General features: G+C 48.2%; 1 protein-coding gene and 1 non-coding gene across 3 annotated transcripts in view; both read right to left on the bottom strand.

Annotated features, from left to right (window-relative positions):
* FBXO31 (F-box protein 31) overlaps positions 1-10,555 on the bottom strand; it is a 50,469-nt gene extending 39,914 nt beyond the window's left edge. The window contains exon 1 of one of the 2 annotated variants that reach the window (XM_012466081.2): positions 10,204-10,555. In XM_012466081.2, coding sequence (XP_012321504.1) covers positions 10,204-10,555 — 352 coding nt within the window. The remainder of the gene's footprint in view (positions 1-10,203) is intronic. The other variant, XM_012466084.2, reaches the window with a different exon arrangement.
* Positions 10,556-10,820: 265 nt separating this feature from the next.
* Positions 10,821-10,893, bottom strand: TRNAM-CAU (transfer RNA methionine (anticodon CAU)). The gene has a single exon. It is a non-coding gene; the product is annotated as a tRNA-Met (tRNA).
* Positions 10,894-21,018: the final 10,125 nt, after the last annotated feature.

Raw genomic sequence — 21,018 nt, 5'->3', positions numbered from 1 at the left:
ATACTGATGCCGAACTCAGTGCAGACACCCGATCGGCATAGTGCACTACAGCCCAGAACTCCTGGGCTCAAGCGATCCTCCCACCTCAGCCTCCCCTGTAGCTGGGACTACAGGCACGCACCACCGTGCCCGGCCCAAAACCTTCTCATCTTCCCAAACACACTCTGCCCCACTGAACAGCCAAGCCACTCCCCACTTCACCAGCCCCTGCCCCCTGCACCCACCATTCTACTGTCTGCCTCTCTGATTTTGACTACGCTAAGGCACCCACACGAGTGGACACATACTGTACTTGTCCTTCGGTGACTGTTTATTACTTAGCATAATGTCCCTAAGGTCCGTGCATCATCAGGATTTCCTTCCTTTTTCAGAATGGATAGTATTCTACCGTGCGGGACCACATTGTGTTCATCTGTTTGTTCATAGACAGTTGGAACATCTTCCCCTTTTGGCCACTGTGAATAAAACTGCTACGGACGTAGCGGTAAAGATGTCTGAGCGCCTTCCTTCCTTTTGGCGGGTATATACCCAGAAGCATAATTGCTGCATCACATGGTAATTCTAAGTTTAAATTTTTGAGGAACTACAACACTGTTTTCTACAGCGTGACTATTTTTCATACGTTTCTCTGGCTCTTGAGACAGGGTCTCAATTTCTGTCACACAGGTGACAGAGTAAAACTGTTTCAAAAATAAATAAGAAAATTCCAAAAAAAAAAAAAAAAAAAGCTATTTAAAAACTGTTTGCCAAGAGGAACAGAACAGCCAGTGACCTGAATCCGGCTACACTGAAGCTGTGTCCTCTTGTGACTCAACTGTCAGGAGCCACCAATCTCTGCACACGGACTTCTTGTCCAACAGAGCTAATCGCTGAGTGGTGGCGCTTACTGGAAACCCCGTCCATGCAGCACAGACCTAAATAGGCACAGCCTGCATCTCTGCATCCCACCTCTCATGGGAGAGGTCTGGAAGAGCCCTTACTGTCCCCGTCCCACTCTCTCCTCTCTCTCAGGGGCCCAGGGAAGACTCATCCACTTTGCGAGACCCCCCCGCCTCATCCGCGTGCGAAGGGAAGATGAAGAAGGCAGGAGGTGGCACCCTGGCACCCTGCACTCAGCATATTGGGCCTGGAGGGGCAGGGAGGCAGAGTCACTATTGTGTGCATAGCATTGGCACTGCGGGGGACCGCAGTAAGAAGGCATTGGCATCATCCTCCCAAAAGCACCACTTGAGAAAGGCACCACGTTAAGACGCTGTCTGGGGCAAGCTGGTAGTGCCTGCGTGTGGAAAGAGAGCTTCGCCCAGCCCCAGGGCATTCGACGCCAGGGACTGCAGTCAGCACTGCAGAGCTCAGAGGGAAGGGCCGCGCCAGCCGCCAGATCCAGGGGAACAGGTGCCTGTCGGTGGGCGCGACTGGGGAGGCAGCAGAGTGACCCTGGGCATGCAGGTAGGGAACCCGAGGAAGATGGCCCTGTACCCCCAGGTGAGACAGGCAGAAGCAGACACTGTGGCCCCTGGGACACTGCTGGGCCTCAGCCTCCCTGGAGCAGACAGCAGCTGGGAGGGAGCAAACAGGGCAGTGAGTGCTGAGGAACCCGGTGGCTGGTGCCCTGCCCACTTTACACTCAGCTTTCCCAATAAAACCAAAAGGGAACACTGACTGGAAAGACTGCGTTTGTGTTTGCACTAGATTAGGGGATAATTACAATCCGTAGGAAATATGGCTAAAACGCTTCTGCTTCTGAGGCTAAAAAGGAAGTTAAGGCACAAGGACACCCCAGCTGCGGCCAGCACTCCCCAACACACCCCACTCTGCAGCCACCAGCCTTACTGCATGGAAACTTGTTTTTAAATAATGCAGCAGATCTGTAAACACTCCCACAGCCAGTGTCCCCTCAGGATGGAAAATGGAAAATGGAAAAACCAAAGCCTGGGCACAGCCCCCAGGCGCCTCCTGTCAAACACCACAATATGTGGGTGCTAAGCAATGAGGTGACCACCGGCATGCCTCATGCTCAAACAGTCTCATCCCTGCAATGACAGTCTCAGTGTGGACAGGAGCCTTGAGAAGCCTGGCTGCTCCAGCCAGGACTTCCGCCCCTCCTCCGGCACCCATGACAGGCACCCACTGGCCAAGGGAGCACCCTCTCGCTAAAGTGCAGTGGTCATCCGATACCACTCCTTCCCACAGGGCACAAAGAATCACTCTGTGAAGCTGTTCACGACCCTTCTGTGAGTCGGACGCTACAATCCTATCACCCAGGACCTTCTCAAGATTTCAGATGCGTCCTGTTCTTCCACCCATGCCCAGCAGGCCTGGTGAGTCCTGGCTAATGTCTCCATCACCCCAGTGGCCAGGGACGGCATCACACTGACAAAGGACCCTGACCCAGAAAGGGGAGAGACAGCAGCGACACACTTGTTTTTTGAGAGGACACTTGTTCCGCTCCAAGATCCCAAGATGCCCTATGTGTACATAGCCTTTCCAGACAGAAAGACAAACCCCAGTCCCTCAGATGCATTACATCATTGCATTACAAACAGAATCGGTGAGCGTGCAGTACCAGGACCTCTGCCAACCAATCAGTTCTCCTGGGCAAGTCCCAGGACGTGTCCCGTGAGATGTGGGGAAGGGGAAACCTCGACTCAACACCTTCTGGGTGCCAGATTCACTTTCTTTTTAAATTTTTTTTTTAAGTTAAAAAAAAAAAGTCTTAAAAAATGTTAGGGCCAGGTGTGGTGGCTCATGTCTGTAATCCCAGCACTTTGGGAGGCCAAGGCAGGCAGACTGCTTGAGCTCAGGAGTTCAAGACCAGCCTGGACAACATGGCGAAACCCCATTTCTACCAAAAATACAAAAATTAGCCAGGCATGGTAGTGCATGCATGTAGTCCTAGCTACTTGGGAGACTGAGGAAGGAGGATCATTTGAGCCCAGGATATGGAGGTTCAGGGAGCCAAGATCGTGCCATTGCACTGCAGCCTGGGCAACAGAGCAGGGAAAAATAAAATATTCCCTAATGAGTACCATTTTCTTTCATTCTTCTTGTGCTTTGCTAAGTGAAAAGACGTTTCTCTATACAGCTGCGTGTGAGATTCAACTTGCAAAAATAGAGAGAACTGCACTCCTTCCCAGTGGAAAGGCAGAGGACAAGGAAAAGGGCTTTCCCTACAGTGCTGAGACCCCGTTGCATGACAGGACGTGGGCCAGTGTTCCCATCTCCTGGCTCGGTCACGGTGTTGCCACCACCTGGACAGTGCGTTCAGCCAGCTGCCCACCTGCCACCCATTCCATCAAAACCAGTAGGCTCGACAAGTGTCTGCTAACAAGAATAATGAAGTATTTCTTTTTGTTTTTTTTAGAGAGAGGGTCTCACTCTGTCACTCAGACTGGTGGTATGATCACAGCTCACTGCAGCCTCAACCTCCTGGGCTCAAGTGATTCTCCCACCTCAGCCTCCACAGTAGCTGGGACTACAGGTGTGTGCCTCCATTCCCTAAAGCCAACTTTTAAACCACCAACTTGCTGGTTTCACTTCTTCCCGAGATGACCCCTCCAGTTTCAGCCAAGTCTAACCAAAGCCACAGGTCTCATATTGTGCATCCGCAAACCAACAGCGAACAGAAACAGCACTTTCTTCTGCGTTCAAAAACAACATTAAATACGGGCTTTTAATTTCCCTTTTTTATCATAAAGATCACAGAGTAGAGATGCTTTTCAACTTGTGACAGGATTTCACCCCAATAAACCCATTATAAATATGAAGGCCAGGCACAGTGGTTCATGCCTGTAATGCCAGCACTTTGGGAGGCCAAGGCAGGAGGTCCCTGGAGGCCAGGAGTTCCAGACCAGCCTGGGCAACACAGTGAGACCCCATTTCTAGAAAAAATACAAAAAATTTAGCCAGGCGTGGTGGCACATGCCTATAGTCCCAGCTACTTGAGAGGCTGAGGCAGGAGGATTCACTGATCCCAGGAGGTCAAAGGTGCTGTGAGCCGTGATTGTTCCACTACATGCCAGCCTGAGCAACAGAGTGAGGCTCTGTCTCAAACAAAAAGAAAAAAAGAGAGAGGAAAATGTGAAAAGTTGAAAATGCACTGACTACTTGACTACCCTTAACCTATGGAACATCATAGCTTAGCCTAGCCTACCTTCAATGAGCTCAGAACGCCTCAGTTAGCCTACGGCTGCACAAAATCATCCAAAGTCACTTTACTGTATAATAAAGCACTGAATATCTCATGTAATTACTGAGTACCGCACTGAACGTGGAAAACAGAATGGCTGCACAGGCACTCGCGGCAGTTTCTGCCGAACGTGTGTTGCTTTCACACCAGTCGAAAAATCCTCGTAAGACCAAACTGTCTGTATAGGAAAAGGGTATTTCTAGCGATGATGAAATTTAGACTCACCTTAGACTTACAATGGACACAAATGTTGTACAAATATTATTCTACATAACATTAAAGCATTTACCATTGAGGGAGGAAACAGCAAGTTATGAATTCTAAGTTCAAAACTGGGTACTGCAGGAACAAGGCCGTGGGTGCCTCGCTCTCTGGAGTTCAGGGAGGAGTACGCACCTGAGTCATTCCTGTTTTTAAATGTAATCTTTTGTCATTATTTGAATATTTTGATTCAGAATGATACTCTGAATTTTCAGAGCACATCAGCTTTAAGCAGACTTCATGAAGTAGCTCATAAATGAGCAGTGCTGGCTGGGCGTAGTGGTTCACGCCTGTAATCCCAACACTTTGGGAGGCCAAAACGGACAGAGCACCTGAGGTCAGGAGTTTGAGACCAGCCTGGCCAACATGGTGAAACCCTGTCTCTACAAAAAATACAAAAATTAGCTGGGTGTGGTGGTGCCAGCTTGTCATCCCAGCTACTTGGGAGGCTGAAGCAGAGAATCACTTGAACCTGGGAGGTGGAGGTTGCAGTGAGCCAAGATCATGCCATTGCCTTCCAGCCCGGGCAAAAGAGCGAGACTCTGTCTCAAAAAAAAAAAAAAAACAGTGCCAAAATGGGCTGGCATTTCACAACTCACAAACTAACCAGTCAACAAGCAACCAAAAAAAGCCCGGGAGGGGCCAAAGCAAGATAGGCAGCCGACGCCTGCCACCAGCACGCCAGAAAGCGAGGCTTTCTTTATAGCACTCAGGCCAACTGTCAGAGGCCAAGGGAGTGACACATCAGGAAGGGTCCCGCACCCGCCCTGCCAGGCCCTGCAGGCTGGACAGGAGGTCCACAGCCGAGGGAGTGACACATTAAGGAAGGGTCCCGCACCCGCCCTGCCAGGCCCTGCAGGCTGGACAGGAGGTCCACAGTCGAGGGAGTGACACATTAAGGAAGGGTCCCGCACCCGCCCTGCCAGGCCCTGCAGGCTGGACAGGAGGTCCACAGCCAAGGGAGTGACACATTAAGGAAGGGTCCCGCACCCGCCCTGCCAGGCCCTGCAGGCTGGAGCGGGTTTGCTTTTGCTTCCTATCCAGGGGAAGGAGCCCTTATTTGTGATCTGCCTGCCCCCAACATCAGAAGCACAGGGAAGGCTTTCAGTGGGAACTTCCTTCACCTCTGCAGAGAAACACTATTAGAAAACACTTAACCCACCAGCTCCATGCTGCCCCCAACTACCGTCAGCCTGAGTCACTCCACTTTCCCACATGCAGGGGCCAGAGAGGCCACAGTAGTATAAAAATAACCAACTTCCTATGGCCAGCAGGACACTGGAAATCTTCAGCTTCTCATTGAGCAAACATATTATAAAGAACCACCTCCTTTTCAGTTGCCAGTGTAGTCCCTCTGCCCACCCCCCCGCCAAAGCATCCTATCACTTTAGAAAGAGTCCTTAAACACGCCAGCCTCACCCACAGCCTGAAAGTCAGCCATGGAACGAAATTCTTTGAAGCATTAAAAGACAGGCAGAGGCTTCCTTTCTCCCACTCCCATTGTTGTTGCTTGTTTCCTGTTCTAGGAAATTCAATTTGTTTTTTTGAGACAGAGTCTTGCTCTGTCACCAGGCCGGAGTGCAGTGGTGCAATCTTGGCTCACTGCAACCTCTGCCTCCCGGGCTCAAATGGTTCTTCTGCCTCAGCCTCCCAAGTAGCTGGGATTACAGGTGTGCAGCACCTGAGGTCAGCAGGTCACGATCAGCCTGGCCAACAGGTTGAAACCCAGTCTCTACTAAAAATACAAAAATTAGCCGGGCGTGGTAGCAGGCATCTGCAATCCCAGCTACTCTGGAGGCTGAGCCAGGAGAATCACTTGAACCCAGGAGGCTGAGATGATGCCATTACATTCCAGCCTGAGCGACAAGAGTGAGATTCTGTCTCAAAAAAAAAAAAAAAAAAGTTATGCGGTGGTTCATAACTGAATGGTCACAGAGTTCTTTTACTTATTTTTATTTTTTCATCAGTGAACACCCTCATATCTTCGGATGCATATGAATTTGAATGTTTCTCTGAGGATTATATCCAGAAGTGGTGTTGCTAGAACAGGGGGGTCAGATAAGTGGTTCTGCTAGATGCTGCCCAGAGTAATTTCCCTTCTTTGTACATCTGTCACCAGGTCATGTATGGGCAAGTCACAGAAGGAAAATCTTAACTGCCCAGATGCAGAGTCACAAAGTAGCTGCCATGTGTCCTCCCAGCACTTGGGATTTCTCATTTAATCCAATGAATTATCTAATTCTGCTACATTCTCTCTAATTTTAATGATTTAATGATTCCTCTTTAAAAACTGGGCCAGGTAGGGTGGCTCACACCTGTAATCCCAGCACTTTGGGATGCCAAGAAAAGGGCAGATCACTTGAGGTCAAGAGTTCAAGACCAACCTGAGCAACATAGAGAAACCCCATCTCTACTAAAAAAAAATACAAAAATTGGCTGGGTGTGGTGGCGCATGCCTATCATCCCCGCTACTCAGGAGGCTGAGCAGGACAATGGCTTGAACCTGGGAGGCAGAGGTTGTGGTGAGCTGAGGTGTGTCACTGCATTCCAGCCTAGGCAACGAGAGCTAGACTCCATCTCAATAAAAAAGAGAACTGATGCTAATTTGGGTGAAAAACAGTGTATCATTTTATTTTGCATCTGCCTGATAACTAGTGAGGGTGAACATTTAAAAAATATATATATTGGCCAGGCATGGTAGCTCACGTCTGTAATCCCAGCACTTTGGGAGGCCAAGGTGGGCGGGTGGGCGGATCACCTGAGGTCAGGAGTTCGAGACCAGCCTGGCCAACATGGAGAAACCTCGTAAATAAATATATATATATATATATATATATATATATATAGAGAGAGAGAGAGAGAGAGAGAGAGAAAGAGAGACCGACCGACCACTTGGATTTTTTTTACTTATGTATCTTTCATTTTTGCTCCTTTTTTTCCTATTACTGTTTCTTTGATGTGTGGATTTTATTTATATAGTCTGGATAGATTTCTGTTTTTTATATATGCATTTTTTTCTTTTATCCTTTTTTTTTTTTTTTTTGAGATGGGGTCTCCCTCTGTCACCCAGGTTGGAATGTAGTGGTACAGTCACAGCTCACTACAGCCTCAATCTCCTTGGCTGAAGTGATTCTCCCACCTCAGCCTCCCAAGAAGCTGGGAGTACAGGCATATGCCACCATACTAGCTAATTTTTTTGTATTATTTTGTAGAGCTGGGGTCTCACTGTGTTGCCCACACTGGTCTTGAACTCCTGGCCTCAAGTGATCTGCCCACCTTGGCCTCCCAAAGTATTGGGATTACAGGTGTGAGGCACCACGCCTGGCTCAATTATTAAATTATAGACAGTATTCAACATCTGTGAAAAGGTCACCTGGGTGAATAAGATGCTTTCATTCTATATTACGGTGTCTGGGGTCCCAGGACAGCTGCTCTGAGAACAGCAGCAATGGGAAAGAAAGGACTGAAGAGTCCTATGTCTGTCCCCAGTTGCTTTCTACAACCCCATCAGGACTTTTCATATTTCTCTTAGCAATTCTAAGAATTTATTCTGAGCTGTAATTCCAGTTGCTGTACTCTATGGTATACCTTTGAATTTTTTTGATTACACACACACAAAAAAAAAACCTTCTATTATTCCTCTGCTGAGCCATATATACCTTACGGTTTCCCAGACAAACCCCACAGAGATCGCCACATAGGTCTGGCTGCCTCATGGAGAAACTTCAAAGCGCAATGACACATCTGTGGGGAATCTGAGTCTTACAGCTACAGAGTGCAAATCCGAGCAAATGAGTAGACTTCACAGGGAAAAAGAAAGGGAACTGCTTTTGTCTCAACTTGAAAATCTAAAAAGAACTTTACTTTCCATGTATGTGACAAAAGTTTAATATTAATAATACTCAATTCTCACAATTTGTAAGACAAAAATAGACACTCTAAGAGAAAAAGACAAAAATAGACACCTTAAGTGAAAAAAAGACCAAAAAAAGCCACAAATACGGAATTTGCAAGAGGCACAATAAAAATGGCCAAGAATCATCAACACCCACGAGCTGCCATTTAGGGGTGAGGGCTTCACACTTATCGCCTCATTCACCCTCCAAGTGACTCTGGGAGCAGCACTGCCCACTCATGCTCCCAACAGGACTCGGGAAGGTGAAGCAGCTTGTCCAGGATCTCACAGCAGATAAACAGAGCCTGGGCTGGGGCCCAAGTTGGCTGACTCCAAATCTGGGGCCTTGACCAATAAGCAACAAAAATAAAATGTGTGGATTTTATGTATATAATAAATAACTCTACTGCTGGCGAGGGCTTGGAGAAAGGGACCTTCTCATGCAGACCTCTTTGGGGTGCAACGGTTTTATCAATGTGCAGTACTGCTAACTCACAATCCCACTTGAGGAAGTGCACCCTACCAAGACAATCTAAGACGTTCCCAAGGATACATGCAAATCTCCTGAATTTCTATAAAACGCACAAAGCAGTCTCAAAGCACTGTTTATGCATGGAAAAGACGCAGACTTCAAAGCTTATCGGTTAGGGACGAGTCTGTGCTATATGCAGGCAGTGAGATATTACGTAGCACTGTTTATACTACACTAAAAGAATATATATGGCATGCTATCCTGTAGGGAAGAGGGTACATATGACTCTGCGTGTGAATACGGAGACAGAGAGTTTCTTTAAAATGTTGAGCGATTTATCTTTGCTAGGGTCTCTGATGGTTTTGACTTTGTTCCTTTTGCTGTTCTGCAGTGTTTGGATACTTTCTAACCTACCCTTTTTACCTAAATATGAGCTGCTTGAACATCAAAGAGCTGTCGATCTTTAAACAGAGAGAGCCTTGAACTCCCTATTAAATAAACCTCTCCTCCTGTGATCTGTTACACCCAATACTGCCGAGGGGAAAAGTCCAGGAGCCAGTCTCTGTATGCCCCCACTATTAGGAGCCCCACACACAGGGCTTCTTTGCTCCCCTAGGAGGGCAACAGCACGATCTCGGCTCACTGCAATCTCCACCTCCCAGGTTCAAGCGAGTCTTGTCTCACCCTCCCGGGTAGTTGGGATTCCAGGCGCCCGCCACCGCGCCCAGCTATACATATATATATATATATATATATATATATATATATTTTTTTTTTTTTTTTTTTTTAAGTAGAGACGGGGTTTCACCATGTTAGCTAGGCTGGTTTCGAGCTCCTGACCTCAGGAGTTTCGCCTGCCTCGGCCTCCCACGCCTTCTGGGATTACTTACAGGCGTGAACCACCGCTCCTGGCCTGTTCCGGATTTCTTCAAGTTCACCTCGGCTCGGTTGGGGCCAGCGAGGCACCCTCGTTTCGCCCCCAAGGCAGGGAAAGAGGAGGCGGCCCCCAAGTGTCAGCTTAGGCCCCGCCCAGACCTCGGGGTACCCCAGCCCCAGCTCCCGGTACTACCTCGGCCCCGTAGCGTGCTGTGCCCCGCGGCTGGGCCTCCTCAAAGCCTCCCTGACGCCCTCTACCCCTCCCTAACTCCGTCTGCCTCTCCCTGGACCCCTCAAACCCTCCCAGACCCCCTCAATCCTTTCCCGGCCCCCTTCAACGTGGCAGCACCGCGGTCGCTCCTGGGGGACCTCCACCCGAAACACCACATGCCCGGCCCCGAGCCCATCTGGTGTCCCCGACCCGGGGCCACCGCCCCCTCCCGTCCCAGGTCCGAGGCCCCCACCCGGCCGGGACCCCCGACCCTCCCGGCCCCGCCGCCTCCGCGCGCTCACCTTCGCGGCAGCGCCTCCTCCAGATGGTGTCGGTGTGTAGGATGCGCCGGAACTTGGTGCAGACCTGGGCCAGGCTGGGCAGGTCTGTGCCGGGCAGCGACGCGAAGATCTCCACCAGCAGCTCGGGCGGCAGCTCCAGCAGCGAGCAGCGCGGGGGCGGCGGCGAGGGGCCAGTGCACAAGCCGCCTCCCACCCCGGCCAGCACCGCCGCGCCCGCCTCGATGCGCTCTTCCTCGGGATCGGTGTCCGGTTCGCTGTCGGCAGCCGCCGTCTCGGCCGGGCCCCGGCGTTGCTGGCGGCGCCGGCATCCGCGCGACGGGCCCACGCCGCATAGGCGAGCACACACCGCCATGCCGCCCAGTGACGGCCGATGCCGTCGTTTCTGCGCACGCGCCAGCGCGGCACCGCTCAGCCAGCGCCAAGCCACGCTCCCGCCGCAGAGCCCGCCACGCCCCCTGGAGAGCCCAGTCCCGCCCCTGCCTGGAGCCCCGCCCCGGCCGCACCCCCAACTTCGACCTCCGAGACCCCGCGCAGCTACCATCCCCTCCCGCGTGAGGGCGCCGCTCGCGGAGGGCACGGGAAAAGAAAGTGGCGGTGCTGGGCGCAAAACAAGAAGCTGCCCCGTGTGAGGCTCGAACTCACGACCTTCAGATTATGAGACTGACGCGCTGCCTACTGCGCTAACGAGGCTGCTCGGTGGCCCCCTCCGCGCCGCATCCTTTGTGGAGACACTGGTCGCTCCCGCGCCCGCGACCCCACTTCGGACGCCCGAAACTCTGCTCCGCCGACCCGCGAGTGGAAAGATACTCTTCACAGCTCCAGATACAAAGACGGCAGCCCGAACCCCAAAGGGCGCCTAGAAACCCTTTTGTCCTTCGAAACAACGGGCGTTCCATCGTGTCCGCTTTATGGTAAGGAAACGGCCCGCGTTGCGTGGCTCTGCGGGCTCCCTCTGGGGTCCCAAGCTCTCTGGAAGCCCCGGGGAGGGATCGCAGGGGCGGCGGCCGGCGCGGCCCAAGGGATTCGGGGATGCTCGACCGGTCTTGAAAGGGAGGTCCTACCGCGCGGCCCCCACAAACGGCTCGAGTTCCTGCCGCTACCGGGAGCCGCGCACGCCCGCTCCCACTGCGACCCGCCGATGCCGCGGGCCGGGGGCGTCTCCCAGGTCCGCGGGTGGTGACCGCGAAGGCGTCCTCTGACCAGAGCAGCCGCTCACGGCGCTGTGGGACCCGCCTCGGATCCCATTGCTTGGAGGCCCAGGCGGGAGGATCGCTCGAGACCAGGAGTTCGAGACCAGGCTGGGCAAAACAGCGAGACACCGCCCCCCTCCTCGGTTTACAAAAATAAAAATAAAAAAACAGAGGCTGAAGCGGGAGGATCTCTTGAGCCCGGGAGACCGAGGCTGCAGTGACCCGTGATGGCGGCATTGCACTCCAGCCTCTGCAACACAGAGAGACCCTGTCTCCAAAACAAACAAAAAATCGAAAAGCCATAAACGGCAGGGCGCAGTGGCTCAGGTTTGTAATCCCAGCACTTTGAGAGGCCGAGGAGGATGGATCACCTGAGGTCTTAAGTTTGAGACCAACCAGCCAGACCAACATAGTGAAACACTGTCTCAAAAAATAATAGTAATTTTAAAAATTAGCTGAGCATGGTGGTGCCTACTCGGGAGGCTAAGGCGGGAGGATCGCTGGAACCCAGGAGTGGGGGTTCCAGTGAGCGGTGATCACACCACTGCACTCCAACCTGGGCAACAGATCAAGACCCTTCTCAAAAAAAAAAAAACAAGACCAAAGGGGGGAAAAAATCCATACAGATGTGCCTACGTCCAAACCTTGAGCTTTTCAGGCCCACACTATTGAAAATCAGCACCTGACTGATTGATTACCCTGACCTCAGGTTCCTTGTTTTTCGGTCCATTCCCCGCTGTCAGAATGCTCTTCCTTCCAGTGACCATTAATAAGTAATCCGAAAGCAAACTCCTTTCACAAGAAGTAGGACCCACATCTTCACACGTATGTAATGGCCCGCACTGACCCCTCATGGGGTCCCACAGAGCCCTCACACCTGGACCCGCATCCACCCCTAGACCTCCCACCAGGTCTGCCCACTTCCCAGCCCATCAGCCCTGCCCGAGGTCTCCGCCCACCTCCTGGTCCTGCCCTTAACCGACACCCTTGCCTGCTTGCCCTCAAAAGGAGCCCTCTTCTAGGAAGCTTCCCCACATTTTCCCCAGGGGAGAATGGTGCCTTTATCACAGGGCCATCGTACTGTTTTATTACAAATATTAGTTTCCTTCTGGACTACACTCACCAGCTATAGCCCCCTCACATGAGGTGCGGAAGAACATCACATGATCAATTAACGTTCACTGACCAAATAGTTAAATTAAAAAAAAAAAAAAAAAAAAAAAAAAAAGGCCGGGCGCGGTGGCTCACGCCTGTAATCTCAGCACTTTGGGAGGCTGAGGCGGGTGGAACACCTGAGGTCAGGAGTTCAAGACCAGCCTGGCCGACATGGTGAAACCCTGTCTTTAAAAAAGTAAAGAAAGAAAAAAGAAAAAAAAAAATAGGCCGGGCGCGGTGGCTCACGCTTATAATTCCAGCACTTTGGGAGGCTGAGGAACGTGGATCACCTGAGGTCAGGAGTTTGAGACCAGCTTGGCCATTACGGTGAAACCCCGTCTCTACTAAAAATACAAAAATTAAGCAGGCGTAGTGGCGGGCACTGGTGTTTTCAGGTACTCGGGAGGCTCACGCAAGAGAAATCACTTGAACCTGGGAGGTGGAGGTTGCAGAGAGCCAAGATCACACCACTGCACTCGCAGCCTGGGCGACAGATTAAGACTCTGTCTCAAAAATAAATTTCAGGAGCAAATGCTAAAAGAAAAAAAGAAAAGAAAAAGGAAAAAATAAAATAAAAATGACAGGCTAAAAGTCCAAAAAATAAGGAACAGGAACCAAACAGATGTAGAGAAGACTGGTGGATCAGTCATAGAAACGCATGCTAGGAAGTGTCTAAGCAAGAAGAATCGCATGAACAGATTTAATACAGAATGGCTGACTAGCCTACGTGCTATGCTCTGTGTGTATCCACAGGTTCTAAATATAATCTTTGCCACTGTTGTAATTCAGTTTATTTTTTTATTTTTGGTTTTATTAATCAGTTTATGAGGTTGAGTATTTTTTTTTTTTTTTCCAAAAACGGATCTACCCATTAGTAGGTCTTGTACTAGGAGCTGGGTATAAAAAGAGGAATAAAACACATTTTTTCCCTGTTGAAATATGCAACATAATTTGGTTAGATTTCCATCTTTAGAAGAATGGTTATTATACTAGTCTATGTTCATAATTTGAATTATACAACTACACAGTTAAAAAGATACAGCCTGCTGCAGTGGCTTGTATCTGGAGTCTCAGCTACTTGGGAAACTGAGACGGAAGGATCCCTTGCGCCCAGGAGTTCCAGGCCAGCACAGGCAACATAGTAAGACCCCTGTCCCCTCAAAATATATACCTTTTTAAAAATTTTTTTGCCCAAGCTGGAGTGCAATGGCATGATTTCAGCCCACTGAAACCTCTGCCTCCGGGGTTCAAGCAATTCTCCTGCTTCAGCCTCCTGAGTAGCTGGGACTACAAGCATCTGCTACCATGCCTGGCTAATTTTGTATTTTTAGCAGAGATGGGGTTTCACTATGGTGGCCAGGCTGGACTCAAATTCCTGACGTCAAGTGATCTACCTGCCTTGGCCTCCCAAACTGCTGGGAATACAGGCATGAGCCACTGCGCCCAGCGTTTTTTTCTTTCTTTTTTTTTTTTTTTTGAGTGGAGTTTCACTCTTTTTCCCCAGGCTGGAGTGCAATGGCGCAATCTCAGCTCACTGCAACCTCCACCTACAGGATTCAAGTGATTCTCCTGCCTCAGCCTCCTGAGTACCCGGAATTACAGGTGCCCACTACCACACCTGGCTAATTTTGTATTTTTAGTAGAGACAGAGTTTCACCATGTTGGCCAGGCTGGTCTCAAATTCCTCACCTCAGGTGATCCACCTGCCTCGGCCTCCCAAAGTGCTAGGATTACAGGCATGAGACACCACGCCCAGCCTACATTTTAAAAAGACATACATTTGAATATATATATATTTCATCTACAGAAATACATATATTTATATATATTCAAATGTATGTCTTTTATATATATATAATTTCTGAAGATGAGTGTACATGGAGCTTATGTTCAGGAAGAGAATATTCCAAATTGCTAACAGTGATTGTCTCTAAGGATGTGAGGGGTTCGAATGGTGATCAACAGAAACTTTTGTTTTCTCTGTAGTGTTTATCTTAACAGTGAGGAAACATTTGCATATTATTTGTACAATAAAGAACAAAACCAGGCGTGGTGGCAAGTGCCTGTAATCCCAGCACTTTGGGGGGCTGATGTGGGCAGACCACTTGAGGTCAGGAGTTGGAGACCAGCCTGGCCAATATGGTGAAACCTTGTCTCTACAACTCCGTGTCTACTAAAAATACAAAAATTAGTGGGGCATGGTGGTGCACACCTGTAATCTCAACACTTTGAGAGGCAGGAGGTAGGTGGATCACTTGAGTCCAGGAGTTCCAGACCAGCCTGGACAATACGGCAAAAACCAAAAACCCATCTCTACAAAACAATACAAAAAAATTAGCCTTGGTGGTACTTGCCTATAGTCCTAGCTCAGGAGGCTGAGGTGGGAGGATCACCTGAGCTCAGGAGGTCAAGGATGCAGTAATCTGAGACTGTACCACTACACTTCAGACCACGGGTGACGAGCAAGACCTGTATTAAAAAAAAAAAAAAAAGCTGGGCACAGTGGCTCACACCTGTAATCCCAGCACTTTGGGAGGCTGAGACAGGCAGATCATGAGGTCAGGAGGTCAAGACCATCCTGGCTAACATGGTGAAACCCCGTCTTTACTAAAAATACAAAAAAAATTAGCCAGGCATGGTAGTGCGCACCTGTAGTCCCAGCTACTCGGGAGGCTGAGGCAGGAGAATTGCTTGAATCCAGGAGGCGGAAGTTTCGGTGAGCCGAGATTGTGCCACTGCACTCCAGCCTGGGTGACAGAGCGAGACTTCATCTAAAAAGGTGAGAAAGAAAGTATAATGATGTTGAAGTATTAAATTGGTAGCAGTAAATAAAACCAGTAAAGTCACCTGACACACATATATACAGAATATATGCATTGAGTAAATGTTGGTTGTTACTGATTCATCCGACAATTATAAATTATGCAACTACTATGTACTAAGCACTATGCTGTGTCTGTGGCTAAGATAATTATTAATAGTATAATAGTTCCAATTAGGCTGGGTGCGGTAGCTCATACCTGTAATCCCAGCACTTTGGGAGGCCAAGGCGGGCAGATCACTTGAGGTCAGGAGTTCCAGACTAGTCTGGCTAACATGGTGAAAAACCATCTCTATTAAAAATAGGAAAATTAGCTGGATGTAGTGGTGTGCACCTGTTGTCTCAGCTACTCGGGAGGCTAAGCCAGATGAATCACTTGAACCCAGGAGATAAAGGTCGCAGTGAGCCGAAATTGTGCCAGTGCACTCCAGCCTGTGTGACGGAGACTACATCTCAAAAAAAAAAAAAAATTCCAACTAATAACATCCTGCTATCTACCAGGGAGATCAGCCATTAAACGAGTAACCACACAGATAAATACATAATTATACATTGTAATTCTCTAACAAAAAGTAAAACTAACAAGATCTTAGAGACCAGACTTTAGATGATCAGACAAAGGTTCTTTAAGGAAATGACATTTATAAATCAAAGGAAAATCTGGAGTTTTTATCCAGGAAAACACTTGATAAGAGAAAGTTCTAGAAAAAAAGGACAGCAGGGGGCAGTGGCTCACGCCTGTAATCCCAGCACTCTGGGAAGCCATGGCAGGTGGATCATAAGGTCAGAAGTTCTAGACCAGCCTGACCAACATGGTGAAACCCCATCGCTGCTAAAAAATATGTAAAAATTAGCCAGGCATGGTGGTATGCACCTGTAGTCCCAGCTATTCGGGAGGCTAAGACAGGAGAATCACTTGAACCCAGGAAGTGGAGGTTGCAGTGAGCCAAGATCACGCCACTGCACTCCAGCCTAGGTGACAGAGCAAGACTCCATCTCAAAAAGAAAGAAAAGAAAGGACAGCTGGTTGTTCCTGGCTCACTTAGTGGGTGAGGCCAGGACAGGGAGTTTTCAAGGCAATGGTACAGTGGTGGGAAGGAGCATCACTTGCTGGGGATCAGGGACTCAGGAGGTCGAAGGGGAACAGGAGGCTGGTTCAGTCCAGGGTATGGTCTGAGCAGAAGGTGAAAATATAGGATGGAAATGAAAATGACAAGAAAAAGAGATAAAAATATTTATGTGTATGTGCTTATGGCAAAGCTATTTTAATATACCTTCAATAAAAAAATGAGCTGTTTGAAAGAATATGGTAACCATAAAAGATGGTTGGTGATATATAAATAACCAAGGTTGAAAAGCACAGGATTGAGGGACAAAAGACAGCAAGAATAATGGAAGGCTGTGTACCCAAAGCTATGGAAGAACTGAATTCACACTGACCATGGGAATAGAAAGAAAAGTCTGGGAGTAGTGGCTCACACCCATAATCCCAACGCTTTGGGAGGCTGAGGGAGGAGGATTGCTTGAGCCCAGGAGACTAGATTGGGCAACAAAGTGAAACCCCATCTCTCCAAAATAATAATAATAATAATAATAGAAAAGAATAACTGTGAGAGCTTCAGCAATACCTGTTGGTGAGAAGGAACCCAAGGGGAAAGACAGTGCCAGCAGAAAACTACTACACATTGAATCCTTGAGGCACTTTTACAATCCCTTATGTAGAAATGTATCCTTTAAAGGAGGAGGGTGTATGCATTCTAAAATGAGGAAGAACTAGATAGAAGAGATCATTTGTTTAACACTATGATGAGGCTTTACAATAATGAACTCTTTGTTAGTGAGAACTGATAACATCTAAAGAAATAGTCGAATATAGGGCCGCACATATTTCAATTGGTTGCCTCAAAGGTCACAAGAAATATTTCTTGGACGGAAGAAAACCATGTTAACTGTATCCCAATGAGTTCTCAAAATCCGGATGTGAAAAAAATGGGATCTTATCCACTGCTCAGAACTAGTGACACTAACCAGAAGGAAGGGAAAATACTCAAATGCTAAACAAGAGGATCGAAGTTTAAAATAAGAGGGCTGATGGAGCCTCCGCCGTTGTACACCTTAACAGTCCCAGAAAGGAGCAAAAGCTGTAAACACAGCAGTCACACAGAGTCTGTTTAAGAAGTAAGCAAACAGGCAAACAAAGACATGATGGAACCTCAGCCCGTTCCACCAGGTATTACACACTCATTAAAGCAACAGCTTCGGGTCATGTGACTGATTTGTCAGTGCTTTACCACGCGTTCCAGTTTGCGGATTCCTGAAGGTGAACAGAGGCCAAACTTCCCGGGGGAGGGGACACACAGCCTGCTCTGGCTACTTAACATTCCCCGGAGATTCCAGGGAAGACATTCCTGAAGACTGCAGTCTATTCAGTGTCAACCTCTAAATCCTCCTGACCAAATCCTTTCTGAGAATAGCTCTCTGCACTCCTCTTGAGCAATACTTGTTTGTTTACTTGCTCTCAAGAGCAAATCGATGACACTACGATGGATAGGACACTAGGCCTATAGTGGTGCAGACAACAAAGCCGGTGGCCTCTCTCCTCCAATCAGAAAGAGGAGAGGAGGGAGAGGCCCAGCAGGCCTGCGGCCCCAAGCAAATTCTCCACATTACTTGCCATCCATATTGAGTGTGGCAAAAATAACCCCGATGCCTTCCGTAGGGCAGGTTCATGTTTTGTGCTTCATTTCACAGGTTCTCATACACAGCTAGGCAGCGTGATTTACAGCCACTCATCACTCATGCTGGGCCATCACATTCCATTTTTAGCAGTTACATCATTTCCCCCACGGTTATGGTCATTTCAATATGTGAAAAAAGGAATAGGGTGCCACTGCTGGGCTTTCTAGAATGAATGATTATTAGGTAGGTTAAAGGCGCCATGAAATTCATAGAGAAAACATCAAGTAAATTAAAATGAAAGACATGTTCTTGCTTTTCTGCTTTATGTGGATTATTTCAGGGAACAGTAATGTTTATATTATATTAACTAGCTTAAAATAATTCATGAGTAATAATTTACCACTCTGAATATTATTCACTACATTAAATTTCTACTAAACTGCAGTCTTTTGGGTCACATAAAATGTTTCATACTCAAGCACACTCATGCTTCCAAAAGTTCACATGAAGTTGTTTCTTCATTTATATTTATTTGTATATGAATATACATGGTTAATTATAATTTATATATTATTTAACTAAATGTATTCTTCTTACACGGGGATGAAACCTATGAGCCACCTTTACACCCCAATTGCTTTGGATGCTTTTCTGAGAGCCATGGAAGGATAAGTGGCTTTAGATTCAAGTTGGAATTAGAAGTTAGGCCGTAGAAGTCTAACAGCTTTGCAAATGTGAACTTTGGTCCCGTATTTCAAAAACACGCAGAGCAACCCCAGCCCATTACTACCACAATCCTCAATGCTACTTCCTCTGATGATGAACCCAAGGCCTGGAGTAATTTGGTAAAGCTTTACGGATGCCCAAGGGTAGGAAAATATGAGACTTTCCTTCCCCTCCCCCATCTCCATATGCCAGATATCGATTTTTCCCCTATTCTTGCATTTGGAACAGTTGTCCAGCAAGAGAAAGGAAAAAGCCCATTTCTTACAAAGCTGCAATTCAGCCAAGAAAGCACTCACCAGTCAATACTTAGTATCATAAAAATCCAGGAAAGAAAGCAACACGTAGTCCACTCTCTTTTAAGACTTGAAACTGTTAATTCTGTGTTTGGCAGAAGGTAGGTACATAATATGCGCTTACTGGATTTTTTTTCTATTTTCTTTTTTTTCTTCTTCTTCTTTTTGAGACGGAGTTTTGCTCTGTCACCCAGGCTGGAGTGCAATGGCGCAATCGATCTCGGCTCACTGCAACCTCCCCTTCCTGGGTTCAAGCAATTCTCTTGCCTCAGCCTCCCAAGTAGGTGGGATTAGAGGCGCCCACCACCACGCCCAGCTAATTTTTGTATATTTAGTAGAGACACGGTTTCACCATCTTGACCAAGGTGGTCTTGAACTCCTGATCTCAGATAATCCACCCGACTCGGCCTCCCAAAGTGCTGCAATTACAAGCAGGAGCTACCATGCCCGACCTCTGTTTTCACAGAGTACAAAACAACAGACTATAGACATCTTTTGAACTCTGTCCTAGATCACGTGAAGCCACAGCTGTAGAGGTTAAAAACCTTCCTTTGGAAATCTGGAAACCAGAGAGAACATTTAAGTACTCTTCTTTATTAATTGTATGACTATTAGAGATGTCTGAGGTAAAGAACTATGACAAAAAAAGAAAAAAACAAATCAGGGACAGAAAGTGCCACCTGCACAAATGCACTGTTATTTCACAGAGTAGTAGAATTGGCCAGGCACCGTGGCTCACGCCTGTGATCCCAGCACTTTGGGAGGTCAAGGTGGGTGGATCACAAGGTCAACAGATCGAGACTATACTGACCAACATGGTGAAACCCCGTGTCTACTAAAAATACAAAAATTAGCTGGGCGTGGTGGCGCACACCGGTAGTCCCAGCTACTTGTGAGGCTGAGGCAGGAGAATTGCTTGAACCCAGGAGGCGGAGGTTGCAGTGAGCCGAGATTGTGCCACTGCATTCCAGCCTGGCACCTAGCGACGAAGCGAGACTCCGTCTAAAAAAAAAAAAAAAACACTACTAAAAATACAAAATCAGCCAGGCATGGTGCCAGGTGCCTGTAATCCCAGCTACTCAGGAGGCTGAAGCAGGAGAATCACTTGAAACAGAAAGGCAGAGGTTGCAGTGAGCCGAGATCGCCCACTGCACTCCAGCCTAGGTGACAGAGGGAGACTCTGTCCCAAAAAATAAACAAATAAATAAACAAACAAACAGTGGCAGAATAAAAAACTACAGCCAACATCATTCTTCTGATGGTGGGAATAATTATACAAGTATCTATGACAGTACTTGGCTTCTCTAGAAGAAATCCCAACTGTATCAAACCACTTTGAGAAATACATATATTTTTTGAGACGGAGTTTTGCTCTTTCACTCAAGCTGGAGTGCAGTGGGCGATCTCGGCTCACTGCAACTTCTGCCTTCTGGTTTCAAGCGATTCTCCTGGCTCAGCCTCCTAAGTAGATGGGATTACAGGGGCCCGCCACCACGCCCGGATAATTTTTGTATTTTTAGTAGAGACGGGGTTTCACCATGTTAGCTAGGCTGGTCTTAAACTCCTGATCTTGTGATCTGCCCACCTAGGCCTCCCAAAGTGCTGGGATTACAAGTGTGAGCCACCACTCCCAGCCAAGAAATATATTTTCATACTTTTTAAAAAATCCTTTTTGTGGGCTGGGCGTGGTGGCTCACGCCTGTAATCCCAGCACTTTGGGAGGCCGAGGCGGGTGGATCACCTGAGGTCAGGAGTTCAAGAACAGCCTGACCAACTTGGTGAAACCCCATCTCTGTTAAAAAATAAATAAATAAACAAATAAATAAAATAAAATCCTTTCTGTGGCAAATGGGGTCTGGCTGTTGGCCCAGGCAGGTCTCGAACTCCAGGGCTCAAGCTTTCCTCCTAGCCTCTTCTGCCTCCCTAGGAGCTGGGATTATAGGCGTGAACC

The sequence above is a fragment of the Aotus nancymaae genome, unplaced genomic scaffold (assembly GCF_030222135.1).
Source record: "Aotus nancymaae isolate 86718 unplaced genomic scaffold, 86718_ANA_hifiasm-v0.15.2.pri h1tg000095l, whole genome shotgun sequence".
Taxonomy (NCBI): domain Eukaryota; kingdom Metazoa; phylum Chordata; class Mammalia; order Primates; family Aotidae; genus Aotus; species Aotus nancymaae.
This window is presented reverse-complemented; position numbering and strand designations above follow the sequence as displayed.